Genomic DNA, 17,405 nt, shown 5'->3' with positions numbered 1-17,405 from the left:
AAGGCAGAGAACAGCTACCGTGTCCACGTAACCAGAGGGCCACCAGGGGCTCTGCTCTTAGAGCAGGTTTTGTCCTTTGAGAAGCAGGGTCAACACTGGTGACCTGCAGGTAGAAGCTGCTTACTGGGGTGACCCAGCCCCTCTGGAGGAGGGAAATTTGGTTTCTGTTTTGCAGAGTTAGCTCAGCTGCTGGTAAAGCCCTCACACTCTGGAATGAGACTGTGGTGTACATCCCTCGGAGAATTTACGTAGACTCACTTTCCTTATCTGTGCTACTTTCAGGGTGTTCTTTTAAGGATTAAATGTGTTAGCATATGTGAAATGCTGAGAACAGAGCCTGACACAGTAAAATTTCAGTAAACAGTAACTCTAATTATATAATTACCTCTAAATTATCACATGCCTTTACTCTTTCTGACTCTTCTTGGCACTTGGTCTGGATCCTGGTGTATCCCTCTGCCTCTCTGAAGCAACCTGAGCCTTATCCTTCCAAGGTAGTCGCCATGAGAGGGACTCACGGCAGTCATCATCATGGAGCCTCTTGGGAGTCCAGGCTCCAGTGTGGCATGCTTTCAGAGTAACGTCTTCCTTTGATGTACATTCCCTTGTTTTTCTGGAATCTCAGAAATTATCATATGTGATGTTTTAAAGCGCCTGTATGTTCTACCCTTTTTTTCAAGAGAGAAAGAATAGTGGAAATGTATCTCTGAAATTGAATTGCTTTTATTTGTCAGAGTCCCTTTCGTTACAATGACCATCTCACTGTCTTGGGAGAACACGTCAGGACGGTCTTCTGTCCGTCTCATCAGACTGTCGTTGCTGCGGGTCTTGTGAGAGGCTCTCAGGCCCTCTACTCATCTGTCCAACGCCATTTCTCCTAGGCCGGCGCGCTGGCACAAGGCCAAGAAGGTCCAGCTGACCCCTGGGCAGACGGAGGTGAAGGTCGACCTGCCCCTGCCCATCGTGGCCTCCAACCTGATGATCGAGTTCGCGGACTTCTACGAGAACTACCAGGCCTCCACGGAGACACTGCAGTGCCCGCGCTGCAGTGCTTCGGTCCCCGCCAACCCCGGGGTCTGCGGCAACTGTGGGGAGAACGTCTACCAGTGTCACAAGTGCAGGTGCGCGACTGGTGCCTCGCAGGTCAGCTGCATGCCTTGTGTTTCCCAGGAAGAGCGTCGGCGTGGGCAGTTCTGCCGTGTGGGGCCCTCACAGCGGAGGATTATGGCCGTCGAGAGTGTGGGGTTCACAGATACAGGAGAGGGCGGGGGAGAGTTGTGGGGAGGTGGTTGGGGTGGGGTTCCTGAGTTTAGTTCCGGGTCCCTTCTGTGGTTGCCTGATTGCCTGAGTCGTCCTTGCCCGTTTGCTGCTGCCCCTCCGAGAGCCCTGCGGGGTTCCCAGCGTCTGCAGATGTGGCGCATGCGTTCCCTCTCCGCTCTGCCCTCTGCTGCCCCCTGACCCATGCTCTGGTGTTTCAGATCCATCAACTATGACGAAAAGGACCCCTTCCTGTGCAATGCCTGTGGCTTCTGTAAATACGCTCGCTTCGACTTCATGCTCTACGCCAAGCCCTGCTGCGCAGTGGACCCCATTGAGAACGAGGAAGACCGTAAGAAGGTGAGGCCGCGCCCAGGCCGGGCTCTGATCGGAGCTTGGGGCCCAGCTGGTGTGGGTAGCATGCTTTTCCTTCTCGCCCAAGTCTTCTTGGCTCAGCGTGTTTTCAGGTCTCAGCTTCTGAGTGGCAACAAATAAGATGGATTGGAACACGTGTTTTGGGTAGAATTTTGGAGACGGGTTGGTAATGGAAGTCGAGTATCTCAGGGGCAAGTGACGTGGTGGGACTGGAGATGGAAGGACAGGGCAGAGGGGGGACTGTCAGAATAGTAAGCAGCAGCAGCAGCAGCAGCCTGGCAGAGCAGAGTGACGTCTAGCTTCAGAGTCAGCAGGATGGACGTTCCAGTTCCCCCTGTGCTTGTAACACTGTGTGGCCTGGCGTAAGTCACTGCCCTCAGCATTGTTTATTTGTATGTATATCGTATACATTGCATACCCACTTCACAGGATTATTGCGATGAGTAGAAATACCACATGAAACATAGTACTTGACTGGATCACTGAGGGGAAATCTTCAGTGTTGACGAGCCTTCGTGCACTCCCCATCTCTTCCTGTCTAGGCGGTGTCCAACATCAACACGCTTCTAGACAAAGCTGACCGAGTGTATCACCAGCTGATGGGACATCGGCCACAGCTGGAGAACCTGCTCTGCAAAGTGAACGAGGCAGCTCCTGAGAAGCCGCAGGTAATCCGGGTGACCGGGGTGTTGGGAGAGGGTTCTGGGTCAGAAGCAGAGACTGGCCCCGGGTGAGGCCATCTCCCGGTGGAAGGCTGACCGCGTCCTTCTGGGTTGCAGGATGACTCGGGAACCTCTGGGGGTATCAGCTCCACTTCGGCCAGCGTGAACCGGTACATCCTGCAGCTGGCGCAGGAGTACTGTGGAGACTGCAAGAGCTCTTTTGACGAACTCTCCAAAATCATCCAGGTAGAGGCGGGAGCGGCTGCTGAGTGCGTTTTGTTGTGCGTTATCAACATTGTTTTCAAAGCAGTTCTTTGCTCTCCCGCCGCGGTTAAGTGCCAGCCACACAGCTGCTCACCTAGCGCAGTTTCGGGTGCTTGGTAGAAAGCTGAGTTCATACCAGCACACCAAGAGTCATGGAGATTGTTACAGATCTGTTTTTCTTGATCGGTCACATTGGTGGGTGGTGTATTACAGACCTCACCTCCATGGGGCAGAAGACTGGCTGCAGACAAGAGCAACCAGGGTCCTTGTCCCCAGAGTGGCTGGTAGGCCATCTTCACTCCATGTGCCTATATTCCTAACTTTATTCTTTAAAGAAAGTGTTATGTGGGTTTTAAGGACATATGCCTGTGATCAGAGGCTGAGTTCTAACTGCCCCTTACCTTGGTCAGGCCAGCCTCTCTAAGCTGTTTCCTCCTCTGTAAAATGGGGATAAAGTATCTTAACTGCTAAGGTCATTAAAAAAAAGTTAGTTGTAAGTTGTGTCCAACACTTTGTGATCCCATAAGACTGTAGCCCGCCAGGCTCCTCCGTCCATGGAATTCTCCAGGCAAGAGTAATGGAGTGGGTTGCCGTTGCCTTCTCCAGGGGTCTTCCCAATCCAGCGATCAAACTCAGGTCTCCTGCATTGCAGGCACATTCTTTACCAACTGAGCTACTAGGCTAAGGTCATTGAGAGGGTTAAATTAGATAATACCGGTAGCGTTTTTCAAACCAAAGCTGATTTCCAATTAGCTTCCTTTTTCTTCCTCTTTATTTTTTTTTTTTTTTTTTTTTCTTTTATTTTTTTTTTTTTATTTTAAGAATACTGGAGTGGGTTGCCATTTCCTTCTCCAGGGGATCGTCCTGGGGATCGAACCCAGGTCTCCCACATTGCAGGCAGATTCTTTACCATCTGAGCCACCAGGGAAACCCTTTCCTCTTTATTTTAATTGCCGATATTTTTTTTCTCCTTTGTCTTTTTTTTTTTCCCTCAGAAAGTTTTTGCTTCCCGAAAAGAGTTGTTGGAATACGACCTGCAGCAGAGGGAAGCGGCCACCAAGTCCTCCCGGACCGCAGTGCAGCCCACCTTCACGGCCAGCCAGTACCGCGCCTTGTCCGTGCTGGGCTGTGGCCACACGTCCTCCACCAAGTGCTACGGCTGTGCCTCTGCCGTCACGGAGCACTGCATCACGCTGCTCCGGGCGCTGGCCACCAACCCCGCCCTGCGCCACATCCTCGTCTCCCAGGGCCTCATCCGGGAGCTCTTTGACTACAACCTCCGCCGTGGCTCCGCAGCCATGCGGGAGGAAGTCCGCCAGCTCATGTGCCTCCTGACTCGGTCAGAGCCTGTGCCGGGGCGGGGGTGGGGGCCCTGTGGGCGGGGGGTGGCGGCGGTCCTGGGAGCGCTGGAGGGTGCAGGGGACTGCCCAGGGTGCAGCTGAACGGACGGAGGAGCTCGTGAAGCCCAGGTTCCCGCGTATCGACAGGCAGTGTGTTTGGCTTGTTCTTGGTTGGTTCCAGTGGGGTTTCCTGAGGAAGCGGTTTTTGAGTTCCAGTGTTGGGAGAAGGGAGCAACCGGACACTTGGACTCAGGACTCACCCAGAAGACAGCTGGAGCAGTGGGGCCTAGGGCTTCGGAGCTTAGATCTGGCTCAGAAGGACATGGTATCTGATCCTTATCACGTGCCGTGGACACATTTCTTAATGTTCTCTGAGCATAAGTTTCCTCATCTGAGAAATAATGGTAGTAGCTAGTGCTGTAGCGGCTTGTGAGGATGGAATGACATAATCCACGTGAGTAGCAGCTTGTACTTGTGGGGTCCTTAGTCCACGCTGATACAGGGCCCACAGCTGGGTTTTGCGTTGTGTACCGAGTGTAGGCCGTAGGGTCCAGAACATGTGAGCGGGTTGCTAAATGTGACTTGCTCTATCATGTATTCACTCATTTAACAAGTACTGACTGAGCATTGGCTAAATGCTAGGCTTTGTCCTGGACTCTGAGGATGCAGTGGGAGATGAAGCGGCATCCCTGCCCTCATGTGGCCTCCGCTCTAGCGGGGAGAAGGGCAGTGAACGGATGAGGGCCCAGTGCAGTGTCAGGAGGTCAGACGTGAAGAGCAGTGCAGCTGGGATGGCAGATTTGATTACAGGCAGGGTCGCTGCAGAGGGCAGGGTGGGCAGGGGCGACCGCTGAGGTGGTCAGGGAGTGAGGTGTGCATGTATGGAAGGCATGGCCTGCCCACCGATGTTAATAGCAAGTGGTGGGGAGAGAGGTAGGGTGTGCTAGGCGTGTGAAGCCGGGGCCACGAGGAAGCCCGTGAGGATGGAGTGACGGACGCCGTGGGGAACAAAGCAGAGGGTTTAGTGAGACCAGGGCCAGGTCCCACAGGGTCTTGTAGGACACTGTGAGGACTTGAATTTCATTCAGGACGTGTTGGGAAGCCTGAGTGTGATTTGACACAATTCATGGTTCTTAAGTTACCAGTGTGTGCATTATTACCAAGGGACGTACATGGGAAATGTGGATGCCTTGTGGGAAATGAAGTGGGGGCGGTTGGAGAAGCTGAGGAAGGAGACCGAGAGTGGACACCTGGGTTCTGCAGACTGACATACCAGGCGGGGTCTGGGCGCCGGGCAGCCTGGGCGTGGAGAAGCCCCGCATGCGGTCTTTCCTCCATCAGCCTCGCCTCCCCAGAAAGGCGGCTGGGCCCTCTCGTCACACAGCAGCGGTTTTTTTTTTTTTTTTCCATTTATTTTTATTAGTTGGAGGCTAATTACTTTACAATATTGTAGTGGTTTTTGCCATACACTGACATGAATCAGCCTTGGATTTACATGTGTTCCCCATCTCGATCCCGCCCCCGCCCCCCGCCTTCTCTCCACCCGATCCCTCTGGGTCTTCCCAGTGCACCAGCCCCGAGCACTTGTCTCTTGCATCCAACCTGGGCTGGTGATCTGTTTCGCCCTTGATAATATACATGTCTCGACGCTGTTCTCTCTAAATACATCCCACCCTTGCCTTCTCCCACAGAGTCCAAAAGTCTGTACATCTGTGTGTCTTTTTCTGTTTTGCATATAGGGTTATCATTACCATCTTTCTAAATTCCATATATATGCGTTAGTATACTGTATTGGTCTTTATCTTTCTGGCTTACTTCACTCTGTATAATGGGCTCCAGTTTCATCCATCTCATTAGAACTGATTCAAATGAATTCTTTTTAACGGCTAAGTAATATTCCATGGTGTATATGTACCACGGCTTCCTTATCCATTCATCTGCTGATGGACATCTAGGTTGCTTCCATGTCCTGGCTATTATAAACAGTGCTGTGATGAACACTGGGGTGCACGTGTCTCTTTCAGATCTGGTTTCCTCAGTGTGTATGCCCAGGAGTGGGATTGCTGGGTCATATGGCAGTTCTATTTCCAGTTTTTTTAAGGAATCTCCACACTGTTCTCCATAGCAGCTGTACTAGTTTGCATTCCCACCAACAGTGTAAGAGGGTTCCCTTTTCTCCACACCCTCTCCAGCATTTATTGCTTGTAGACTTTTGGATAGCAGCCATCCTGACTGGCGTGTAATGGTACCTCATTGTGGTTTTGATTTGCATTTCTCTGATAATGAGTGATGTTGAGCATCTTTTCATGTGTTTGTTAGCCATCTGTATGTCTTCTTTGGAGAAATGTCTGTTTAGTTCTTTGGGCCATTTTTTGATTGGGTCATTTATTTTTCTGGAATTGAGCTGCAGGAGTTGCTTGTATATTTTTGAGATTAATCCTTTGTCTGTTGCTTCATTTGCTATTATTTTCTCCCAATCTGAGGGCTGTCTTTTCACCTTGCTTATAGTTTCCTTTGTTGTGCAAAAGCTCTTAAGTTTCATTAGGTTCCGTTTGTTTATTTTTTGCTTTTATTTCCAGTATTCTGGGAGGTGGGTCATAAAGGATCCTTCTGTGATTTATGTCGGAGAGTGTTTTGCCTATGTTCTCCTCTAGAAGTTTTATAGTTTCTGGTCTTACATTTAGATCTTTAATCCATTTTGAGTTTATTTTTGTGTATGGTGTTAGAAAGTGTTCTAGTTTCATTCTTTTACAAGTGGTTGACCAGTTTTCCCAGCACCACTTGTTAAAGAGGTTGTCTTTTTTCCATTGTATATCCTTGCCTCCTTTGTCGAAGATAAGGTGTCCATAGGTTCGTGGATTTATCTCTGGGCTTTCTATTCTGTTCCATTGATCTATATTTCTGTCTTTGTGCCAGTACCATACTGTCTTGATGACTGTGGCTTTGTAGTAGAGCCTGAAGTCAGGCAGGTTGATTCCTCCAGTTTCATTCTTCTTTCTCAAGATTACTTTGGCTCTTCGAGGTTTTTTGTATTTCCATACAAATTGTGAAATTATTTGTTCTAGTTCTGTGAAAAATACCGTTGGTAACTTGATAGGGATTGCATTGAATCTATAGATTGCTTTGGGTAGAATAGCCATTTTGACAATATTGATTCTTCCAATCCATGAACACGGTAAATTTCTCCATCTATTTGTGTCCTCCTTGATTTCTTTCACCAGTGTTTTATAGTTTTCTATGTATAGGTCTTTTGTTTCTTTAGGTAGATATACTCCTAAGTATTTTATTCTTTTTGTTGCAATGGTGAATGGTATTGTTTCCTTAGTTTCTGTTTCTGTTTTCTCATTGTTAGTGTATAGGAATGCAAGGGATTTCTGTGTGTTAATTTTATATCCTGCAACATTACTGTATTCATTGATTAGCCCTAGTAATTTTCTGGTAGAGTCTTTAGGGTTTTCTATGTAGAGAATCATGTCATCTGCAAACAGAGTTTCACTTCTTCTTTTCCTATCTGGATTCCTTTTACTTTTTCTGCTTTGATTGCTGTGGCCAAAACTTCCAAAACTATGTTGAATAATAGTGGTGAGAGTGGGCACCCTTGTCTTGTTCCTGATTTTAGGGGAAATGCTTTCAATTTTTCACCATTGAGGGTAATGCTTGCTGTGGGTTTGTCATATATAGCTTTTATTATGTTGAGGTATGTTCCTTCTATTCCTGCTTTCTGGAGAGTTTTAATCATAAATGGATGTTGAATTTTGTCAAAGGCTTTTTCTGCGTCTATTGAGATAATCATATGGTTTTTATCTTTCAATTTGTTAATGTGGTGTATTACATTGATTGATTTGCAGATATTAAAGAATCCTTCACAGCAGGGTTTTGTGGGACTCTTGAGTTGTCTTGCCCCCAGGAAGGCCGGTAGCCCTAGACGTTGATTTCTTTTACCTGGACTCTGTCATGTGGGGAGGGGGACGCACCCATTGGAGTAACAGAACTCTCTTCTCTGCCTCCCTAGGGACAATCCAGAGGCCACCCAGCAAATGAACGATCTGATTATTGGCAAAGTCTCCACAGCTCTGAAGGGCCACTGGGCCAACCCTGATCTGGTGAGCAGGCCGCTGTCCCCCTGACTGCCCCCTTCACCCTTCTCCTTCGTTCCTGTGGCTTCTCCCCAACGGCGCCTCGTTGTGATGACCAGGGCAGGCGAGGGGGGTGAAGGGGGCACATCGGCAGGGCTCACATCTCAGGAAGACTTTTCTGAGTCAGCGTCAGGCTCAAAGAGCAGAAACGGGCAGCGGGCCATGCTGAGGGTCTCCGTTTCCTTCTGTCTCTCTGACGGTCCGCCTGACTGCACGGGTTAGTTCTGAGTCTCTGGGTCAGAGTGTGGACGTGAGCCCTTGTCCTGGACTGACCCTGCAGACCCCCTTCTGCTCATGTCTCTTCCTCTTGGCCCTCAGGCAAGTAGCCTTCAGTACGAAATGCTGTTGTTGACAGACTCCATCTCCAAGGAGGACAGCTGCTGGGAGCTCCGCTTGCGCTGTGGTGAGTTTGGGGGATGTCTGGTTGGCAGCTGGCTGGCGAGAGGAGCGCAGCTCGCCGCGGGGCACGTGAAGCCAGGGGAGCTGCCCTCAGGTGTCCGCACGGCGGCTGGCGAGGCACATCTGTGACTGTGTCTCTGCCCTGCCTTCCTTGCCCAGCACTCAGCCTTTTCCTCATGGCCGTGAACATCAAGACCCCCGTGGTGGTTGAGAACATCACCCTCATGTGCCTGCGGATCTTGCAGAAGCTGATTAAGCCACCTGCTCCCACCAGCAAGAAGAACAAGGTTATGGGGCTGAGAGGGTGGCGGGGGGTGGGCTCCAGCCAGCACACCCTGCTCTGAAGGCCTTTGCTCACCCAGACTCGTCTTCCCTGGAGCACCAGTGCTTCTTTGGAGGCAGTTCAGCGGAGATGGATTGGGGTTTCTGAGAGGGAAAGTTTCTCAGAGGGAGCTCAAGAGTAACCAAGCAGGAAAAGGCCTGGGACAGTGGTTCGCCGTGAAGGACTGCCCCTTCCTCCAGTCCCCTCCGACGGCTCGCAGCTCCCAGGGGGTGTGGCGTTCCTCTGTAACCCCTCTGCCTTTGCCCAGTGCTGGAATCCCTTCCCTTCCCTTGCGCTGTGACTTGGGCAGGGATCAACCCCTGGCTCCTGTGTGGGCAGGTGAGTTTTCACCACTGAGCCCCTGGGAGGCCCCTGGCCTTCGCTGTCCTTGTGAATGTTGTGTGTGGCAGTGCGGTGTCTCCTCTGCCTGGCCTGCCCGCCTCCCCTTTGTCAGATGCTGCTTTAGTGACCCAGTTCTCTGCCAGGCTGGCCATGCACTCCTCCAATCCAGGGACTGTTTTACTAAGATGTTTCTTTGGTCCAGTGCATAGCATGGTATCTCACTTTATAACAGTCACTCAGTAAGTCGTTGTTAAATGCGTGAGTAAAGCTGAGTTTTTAGTTCTGAAGGTGGCCTAGCTGCAGATGGACTTGCTCATATTGGTGTGAGAGCTTGCGGGAGGCCTCGTATCTGTCTTTGTAGTCCTGGGGCCCTTCTGATTCCTGCTCCATCCTTGTGGAGCCCCTTGCTGGGACATGGAGTCTTCGTTGCAGGACGCTGAGTGGCAGGCGCTATGGGGGAAGCTGGCCAGGGGACAGTTTACTCTGCTTCCCTTTCTTGGTTACCCCGACAGTCCGCAGAAAAGACCCCTCCTTCCTTCACTTTGGTGAAGGCTTTCTTCCCCTCAGAGCTCATTCTCAGCAAGTGAAAACTGGCTCTTGGTTGAAAAGAGGAACCTCTTCCCCACATAACTGTCAGTTTTCTCACAGTGTGAGGGCACAGATTTCTACCCAAGAGGGCTCTTTACCACAGAGCGCGGAAGCCTCACATTTTGCCTAGTTTTAGCCTAGAGAGAGCAGCGGTTCTCAGAGTTTGGCTCATAGATCTGGGTGTGCCCGAGACAACCAGGACATCTGCGAGGTCAGCATCATTTTCGTAATTATCCCGAGGCTTGATTTGCCCTTTTCTTCTTTGGTGGCACTTGTGCAGATGGTGCAGAGTCAGTGGTGGTGAGCCTGACCGAGCCTCAGCACCACGAGGCATGCTCCTCACGTGCCCGCAGCCTCACCCAGGAGCGTCCCTGTGAAGCACTGCAGATGAGATTAGTAAATCCCAACCCTTGAATGGCAGTCGTTCCGGTGTTCAGTGAGCCAGTGCGGAGGCACACTGCAGGGCGGAGGTCGTCCTGGAGAGGAGGGTTGGTGTGACCGGGATGCGGGCTGCACCTGCACTGGCTGCTGTTTTCATGGAGCCTCGTTTGTGCTTGGAAGGAGGGCTCGAGAGCCAATTGTGGTTCTTCAGAATCGGGTGTTTAGCAGACAGTTTTCTTGGAAACTGAATAAAATGAGCCTGTCACTTAAAGAGGAATTGGTGTAACTCTGTCAACCAGTATTTTCCAAATGACCAATGCATATTAATGTGTGAGTAAAAGATGAATTTTAGTGGAATGGGATAGGAAATGTTTTTTGATTGGTTTTAGATTCCACACTGCAACCAATCTTTAAGAACCTATAATTTGTTGAATTTTGGTTTAGTATTAAAAATCCACAATTAATTTAAAAAACTATTAGATTACTTTTCTTTCCAACTGTACATCTGAGTGCTTCAGCAAAACAACCTATCACAGCAGTTTGAACTTAAAAGCAGTGTGAGAGCCTGGCTGTCTCACTAGGGTGGCCAGTAGACAGCTTCACAACATGCAGTGGCGTGGCTCCTGGTTGCTATGTTGTTTTTGTTTTGGGAAATAATAAGAAATGTTTAGGTTAACAGGTAAGGCATTTATTTTTATTTGTAAATGAGTTCATAAATATTTTAAGAACTGCTGAACTTTAATTTTTAATAGATCCATATTGACGGATAGAGCTACACACACAAGAACTCTTCGGAGTCAGTAATTTTCAAGAGCATAATGGGGTCCTGTGGCCGAAAAGTTTGAGAATTGCTGGCTTAGAATCCTATCGGGGGCTCCCCTGTGCAGGCCACTTGGGATTAGTAATGGCTCTTTAAGTTCTAGAGGCTGCTCAGTGACCCCTTGAAGATTTGTGTTTGGGGAAACTACAGATGAGCCTTGGCATAGGAGTTAGTGTTGTGTGGCTGTAAGAGCCTCTGTGTGAAGCCAGTCGCACCTTATCCTGCGCGGGCGAAACCAGTGACCCTGAGCTCAGCATGGGATGCTCCTGCGAAACTGAGTCAACATGCTGTGAAGGAGCACAGATGGGGCGGAGAAGACGTGAACGCTGCCCTTCTGATCTCGCCTCTGTGCCTGTCCCCGGGGCAGTCCCACTGTGCGGCCGCCGCGGCTGAGGCGCGCCCCCGGCCCGCTCACCCGTCCGCCTCCCTCCTGCAGGACGTCCCTGTCGAAGCCCTCACCACTGTGAAGCCGTACTGCAATGAGATCCACGCCCAGGCCCAGCTCTGGCTCAAGAGGGACCCCAAGGCATCCTATGAAGCCTGGAAGAAGTGTCTTCCCATCAGAGGTGTGTCTGCCTTTCGGGACTTGAGCAGTGGGTCCTTCCTGCCCCTGGCTGACGGCCCAGCATCTCCCCGTCTGTCCCTTTCTCTTCCTTACCTCTCCCTGCATCCCTTTGCCTGCCAGGGATCGATGGCAATGGGAAGCCTCCCAGCAAGTCAGAGCTCCGACACCTCTACTTGACCGAGAAGTACGTGTGGCGGTGGAAGCAGTTCCTGAGTCGGCGGGGGAAGCGGACCTCCCCGCTGGACCTCAAGCTGGGCCACAACAACTGGCTGCGGCAAGTGAGTGACCGGTCTCCTGGGCTGCTCACTGCTGCGCAGGCCCCAGGTCCCAGGCAGGGCATTTCTGCTCCTCACCGCATGTCTCCTCTGCTTGCTCTTCTTTCCCGTTGTTAGTCTTGCTTCCTTTCTGATAGGTAGAGGCTCTTGGTTGCAGCCGCCCGCGTGGTGGATGGGCCACATCAGAACTCTTTCTGCCCTTCTCATCAAGCTCCCGCTCTCTGCTCTCCTCCCTGACCGCCGAGCAGAGCGAAGCCTCAGCGCCTGCACTGCTTTAACCTTCCACCTTTCATGTTTTCTGTCCTTTTCCTCTTTGCAGCTAACGGTTTTAAAAGGTTAAAGTAACAATATTTTAGAGAATTCATTTGTCCATCGGTATATAATGTGAACACTTGGTTTAAATTTAACATAAGTGTTCAGCATGTTGTTATTGTTCAGTTGCTAAGTCATGTCCGACTCTTTGTGACCCCGTAGACTGCAGCATGCCAGGCTTCCCTGTCCTTCCCTATCTCCCAGAGTTTACTCAAACTCATGTCCATTGAGTTGGTGATGTCATCCAACCATCTCATCCTCTGTCACCCTCTTCTCCTCCTGCTCTCAGTCTTTCCCAGCATCAGGGTCTTTTCCAGTGAGTCAGCTCTTCACATCAGGTGGACAAAGTATTGGAGTTTCAGTCCTTCCAATAAATATTCAGGATTAGTTTCCTTTAGGATTGACTGGTTTGATCTCCTTGCTGTCCAAGATAGCTGTCTCCAAAATAGAATCATAGATGTTTTTGCTAAGGAGAATACCTGCCTGTCTTTTTTCCTGGTTCTGTCATCTGAGTATGTTCTCCAAAGCACTTGTTGGAGAGAAGCACCATGGAGACGTGATTCTTAGACAGCCTTTTTGCCCATCTGTAGCAGCCGGATCTTGAGTTAGCTGGTGATTTTTCCTTTACACTTTTGTTCGTGAGGTGCTCAGAGGATTTCCCCTGCATGCATGGCAGTTGACTGTTCCTGGCGGGGCCGGATGAGAGGCTGTCCGCTGAGCCAGGCACTTCTCCCCGCCCCCTCAGGTGCTCTTTACTCCGGCGACACAGGCTGCCCGGCAGGCGGCCTGCACCATCGTGGAGGCGCTGGCCACCGTCCCCAGCCGCAAGCAGCAGGTTCTTGACCTCCTCACCAGGTACCATCTGAGAGTGGGATGGGCAGGGTGGCGGGACTTCATCCAGGGAGCCCTCCCGCCCTCCCGGGGGACTCAGTAGACCAGGGCGACGGGAGGCACGCCTGTGCAGTAGCCACCTCGTTCCTTGTGGAAGCCCACGGAAACCAAGACGCACTGAGCCGCCTCGCGCAGTGGTTTTAATAGCAGTGGTGCTGGTGGTAATAGAGTCAGCAGCTAGTGTATTTTGAGGTCTTATGAGCTTACAAAAGCTCGGCATGCATTATGTCATTTAGTGCTCACCTGGGCTTTGATTGCTTAGTTACCTTGTCCCCAGGAGGGCAAGATTTCAGTCCAGGCAGTCTGATTTCCGCGTTATCGGCCACTAGACTCGGTGGTAAACCCGCCTTGTGAGCGGTTCAGTCACTACACTCTGCAGCTGCCCCAGTGACCGCCACTCGTGTATTGGTGCGTTATTCCAAGTGTGTACAGTGTGTTGCGCTGCATTCCCTGCTGTGTGCTCTTCAGCTTTCCCCAGGTCTGAGGAGTTCCCGAGTCGGGGTTCTGGGGTGTCCTCAACCCCGGTCCTCCCCAGCGAGGCAGCGGGAGAGGAGGACTGGAGGGGCAGAGGCGGGGGGCTATGGGGCGGTGTGGGCTCACTCTCAGCGCCCGGCTCCGCGGCAGCTACCTGGATGAGCTGAGCATTGCTGGCGAGTGTGCGGCCGAGTACCTGGCTCTCTACCAGAAGCTCATCGCCTCAGCTCACTGGAAAGTCTACCTGGCAGCCCGAGGAGTCCTGCCCTACGTGGGCAACCTCATCACCAAGGTGTGTCGTCCCGGCCCCGCCGGGGGAGCCCCTTCCCCGAGCCCCGCTCTCCTTGTTCTCTTTCTCTGTGTAAACTTTGTGGTGGACTTTTATGCCAGGAAGAAATATTTGTTAAAAATGCAGACATACCTTGCTTTATTGTGCTTTTTCTAAAAAAAAAAAAAGGTTGTGGCAACCCTGTGTCAAGTAAGCCATTTTTTCAACAGCATTATTTTTTAATTAAACTATATATACGTTTTCTAGACATAATGCTACCACACACTTACTGGATTAAAATAGAGTGTGGACGTAAGTTTTATATTCATGGGAAAAAATGGATTCGTGTGACTTGCTTTATTGCGATAGTCACTTTATTACAGTGGTCTGAAACTGAACCTGCAATATTTCTGAAGTCTGCCTGGGGTACTTTTGTGACTTCATTGTGTTCCTCATGAGGATATAGCAGTCTGTTGGGGACATTTAAACTGTCCTCCATGTCTAAGCAGTCCCTTAACGTCTTTGTAGCTCTCCATGGCTTCTTAGAAAGGAGCTCTGCACAGGTGCGGGATGAGAGAGCGTTCCTGGGCCGTGGGGCAGCTGGCCGGTGTCGCTGGCCGTGCCCTCTCGCTAACCGTGCTCGTCTTCCTCTTTAGGAAATAGCCCGCTTGCTGGCCCTGGAGGAGGCCACCCTGAGCACCGATCTGCAGCAGGGCTATGCCCTCAAGAGTCTCACAGGTAGAGGGAGCCTCCTGGCCCTTCCCTTCGGACACCCTGCGGCTAGTCTGGGGACTGACCTTTGATTCCTCGGGTGCTGAGGTTGACCTTTTCTCTCTCGTGTTGACCGCACTGCGCTCTTTAAGCTCTGTGATTTTCCCTTGTGGAAGGGTTTACATCTTTGAGCACCATTGTCTGCTGACCAGTTCATGTCATTGAGAACGAGCTCCATGTCAGGCACAAAGATGGCGTTTCCCTGCTTTTGAGTTGCTCGTCATCTTTTGAAAACATGGACCTTCTTTGCTTAATTCTCATTCTGAACTCATGTAGCAGCTTTTTCCTGTTCCCACAGGCCTACTTTCCTCCTTTGTGGAGGTGGAATCCATCAAAAGGCACTTCAAAAGCCGCTTGGTGGGCACTGTGCTGAACGGGTACCTGTGCTTGCGGAAGCTGGTGGTGCAAAGGACCAAGCTGATTGACGAGACGCAGGACATGCTGCTGGAGATGCTGGAGGACATGACCACAGGTAGACCTGGCCAGCGGCCCGCAGCCCACAGGCCTGTGTCCCTTCTGGCTCCACTTAGGTGCACGGTCTGAGTTCCCCGGCTTCCCTAGACCCAGGTCACGGGCAGCAAACATCTCCTCACGTTTGAGTAAAGAAGGAGAGGACTTTCTCTCGAGACTGTTGGTGCTTGGAGTTGTAAAATTCCAGATCTGGCCTCAGTAAATTTGGACTCTTTTTTTTTTTTTAAATTATTTATTTATTTATTTTTGGCGGTGCTGGTTCTTCGTTATGCACACAGGCTTCAGTAGTTGGGGCGTGTGGGCTAAGCCCTGTGGCATGTGGAGCCTTCCAGACCAGGGATTGAACCCATGACCCCCGCCCTCTGAGTCAGATTCCTAACCACTGGCCTACCAGGAAGGCCCTGGCCTTTCCGTATGGAGCTCACAGGGCAGGAAGAGGTCAGGAGTTCTCAGGCGGGGGTCTTCCATTGGTTCTAGAAGGTTCTCAGACATTGTGGCTCAGTTGCCTCTTCTCTGTCCTCTTTCCTTTTCCTGGTGGATCTCCACCCTCACTGTCAGCTGTGTCTCTCCCTCCCTCTTTCATAGTGTCCTTCTCATTGTATCTTTATGTGGATTTTGGATAATTTCTTCCATCCTGTATCATATCGTTTAGTTTATTTTTTCTTTACTCTGTGTTATCTGTTTAATCTACCCATCAAATTCTTGCAATTTTATGTAGATTTTATAGTCTGTAGTCTTTTGCAGACATTTTCTGTCCCTTTTATAGTCTTTCAGCATAACAAACTTATTTCTGTATCTGGTAATTTTAGAACTTGAAATATTTATTAATCTGATTCTGTTGTTATTCTGGCTCTTGCCTATGGTGCTTTGCTTTAAATCTTGCATTTTATGGTGGTTTTTTTTTTTTTTTGGTACTGTGAGCTTGTGTTTTGGGGGGTTTTTCTGTGGAAATTCTTCGGGACCTGAGTCAAAGACGGGTTTTTCCAGAGATGATTTGTAGCTGCTTCTGTGAAGCAGCTTGGGGCATGGCCATCCCAGGGCCACCTTGAACAAAGTTCTGAACTTAGAGTTTTCAGGTCTCCTAGGTAGTTTGAGCCACAGACCCCTGTGAGGGACAGCTTGTTACAACTGCTCAGAGGAGAGTTTTCCTCTCCTTTGTTCAGTGCCGCATTTTAAGGAAAGACTGTGTGCTTCCATTGATTTGCTTCGGGGAAAGGAATAGTTACTTTTAATTGATGCTTATACCAAACAGGGCTTCCCAGGTGGCATAGTGGTAAAGAATCTGCCTGCCATTGCAGGAGATGTGGGTTCCATCCTTGGGTCAGAAAGATCCCCTGCATTGGGGTGTTCTTGCCTGGAAAATCCCATGGACAGAGGAGCCTGGTGGGGCTATAGTCCGTGGGGTCACAGAGAGTCAGATGTGACTGAACACCAAGGATGTAGCTCTTTGGGGGTACCAGATTTGTGTGTGTGTGTAGGCGGTGGTTCCTGCCAGATTCTCACTCTTGGGAGATTTGGGACTTTGTAGCCAGCTCTCAAATCCTGGCAGGTTTTGGAAACCAAAGCTCATGGCAAAAAAGAGCCTGAGTGCTTTGCTGACCTCCCTGGGTTCCTGATTTTTCCTAATTTTGGAGCTATGGCTTTCTTTGATAGCGTAGCAGTCCACTGATAACTTTTTTCCCCCACCATTTTAAATTGTTTTTAAGCGGAGAAGTGAAAAGTAGGTCAGGGGACACAGTCTGCTTTATTGCCAGACATGGAAGTCCTTCTGGTACTGTTTTTAGCTGCCCTGCTGAGCTGGTTTGTGACCTTGTCAGCTGGACCCTTTTCAAGAATGTATGGCTTGAAGTTATCTGTTTGGCTTCTGGAGGGCTGTCTCCCTAATCTTTTAGAATGAAACTGAAAACTGTAGCTTCCTTTTGCTTTGACAGGAGTGCAGTTAGGATTGTTATTTCACGTTCTTGAGTACCTATTTTGGGCAAGAGGATGCAAGGTTATAATTCCCAGAGGGAGGGAGACATGTGCACAACTAAGTATGATGCTCTGTGTTGACTTGGGTATGAAGGCTTTCAAATGGAATGTGGTTTCAGTATAAGAATCCATCAGCTTCAAGTTTCCAATTGAAATATTGATGTTGCCACATTGGATATTATAGACTCACCAGGCAGAGAAGATCTGTCAGTGATGGAACTTTATTTAAAGTCTCATCTTAGCTTCTGTGTGTGAAGCTCTTTCCTAACTGACTTGGCCACGTTGATTTCTGGCAGGTACAGAATCGGAAACCAAGGCCTTCATGGCCGTGTGCATTGAGACAGCCAAGCGCTACAATCTGGATGACTACCGGACCCCTGTCTTCATTTTCGAGAGGCTCTGCAGCATCATCTATCCCGTAAGCATAAGCTATAGTGCCTCCCTTGGCTCTCGGGGTGTCAGCAGAAGCCATTTCTCCAGAGCTTCCTGGCGATTCATCATAGTTGTGGGTAATCGTCCCA

The 17,405-nt window shown here is 50.1% G+C and overlaps 1 protein-coding gene across 8 annotated transcripts in view; it reads left to right on the top strand.

The window, feature by feature from the left end:
• UBR4 (ubiquitin protein ligase E3 component n-recognin 4) overlaps positions 1–17,405 on the top strand; it is a 130,836-nt gene that overhangs the window by 88,321 nt on the left and 25,110 nt on the right. For all 8 annotated transcript variants that reach the window (XM_043908976.1, XM_043908973.1, XM_043908972.1 and 5 more), the window contains 15 exons: positions 882–1,121; positions 1,479–1,617; positions 2,175–2,300; positions 2,412–2,540; positions 3,554–3,897; positions 7,911–8,001; positions 8,353–8,437; positions 8,593–8,720; positions 11,323–11,452; positions 11,572–11,729; positions 12,784–12,893; positions 13,554–13,695; positions 14,328–14,409; positions 14,741–14,914; positions 17,181–17,302. In XM_043908976.1, coding sequence (XP_043764911.1) covers positions 882–1,121; positions 1,479–1,617; positions 2,175–2,300; positions 2,412–2,540; positions 3,554–3,897; positions 7,911–8,001; positions 8,353–8,437; positions 8,593–8,720; positions 11,323–11,452; positions 11,572–11,729; positions 12,784–12,893; positions 13,554–13,695; positions 14,328–14,409; positions 14,741–14,914; positions 17,181–17,302 — 2,200 coding nt within the window. The remainder of the gene's footprint in view (positions 1–881; positions 1,122–1,478; positions 1,618–2,174; positions 2,301–2,411; positions 2,541–3,553; positions 3,898–7,910; positions 8,002–8,352; positions 8,438–8,592; positions 8,721–11,322; positions 11,453–11,571; positions 11,730–12,783; positions 12,894–13,553; positions 13,696–14,327; positions 14,410–14,740; positions 14,915–17,180; positions 17,303–17,405) is intronic.

This window comes from Cervus elaphus, chromosome 8 (assembly GCF_910594005.1).
Source record: "Cervus elaphus chromosome 8, mCerEla1.1, whole genome shotgun sequence".
NCBI lineage: Eukaryota > Metazoa > Chordata > Mammalia > Artiodactyla > Cervidae > Cervus > Cervus elaphus.
This window is presented reverse-complemented; position numbering and strand designations above follow the sequence as displayed.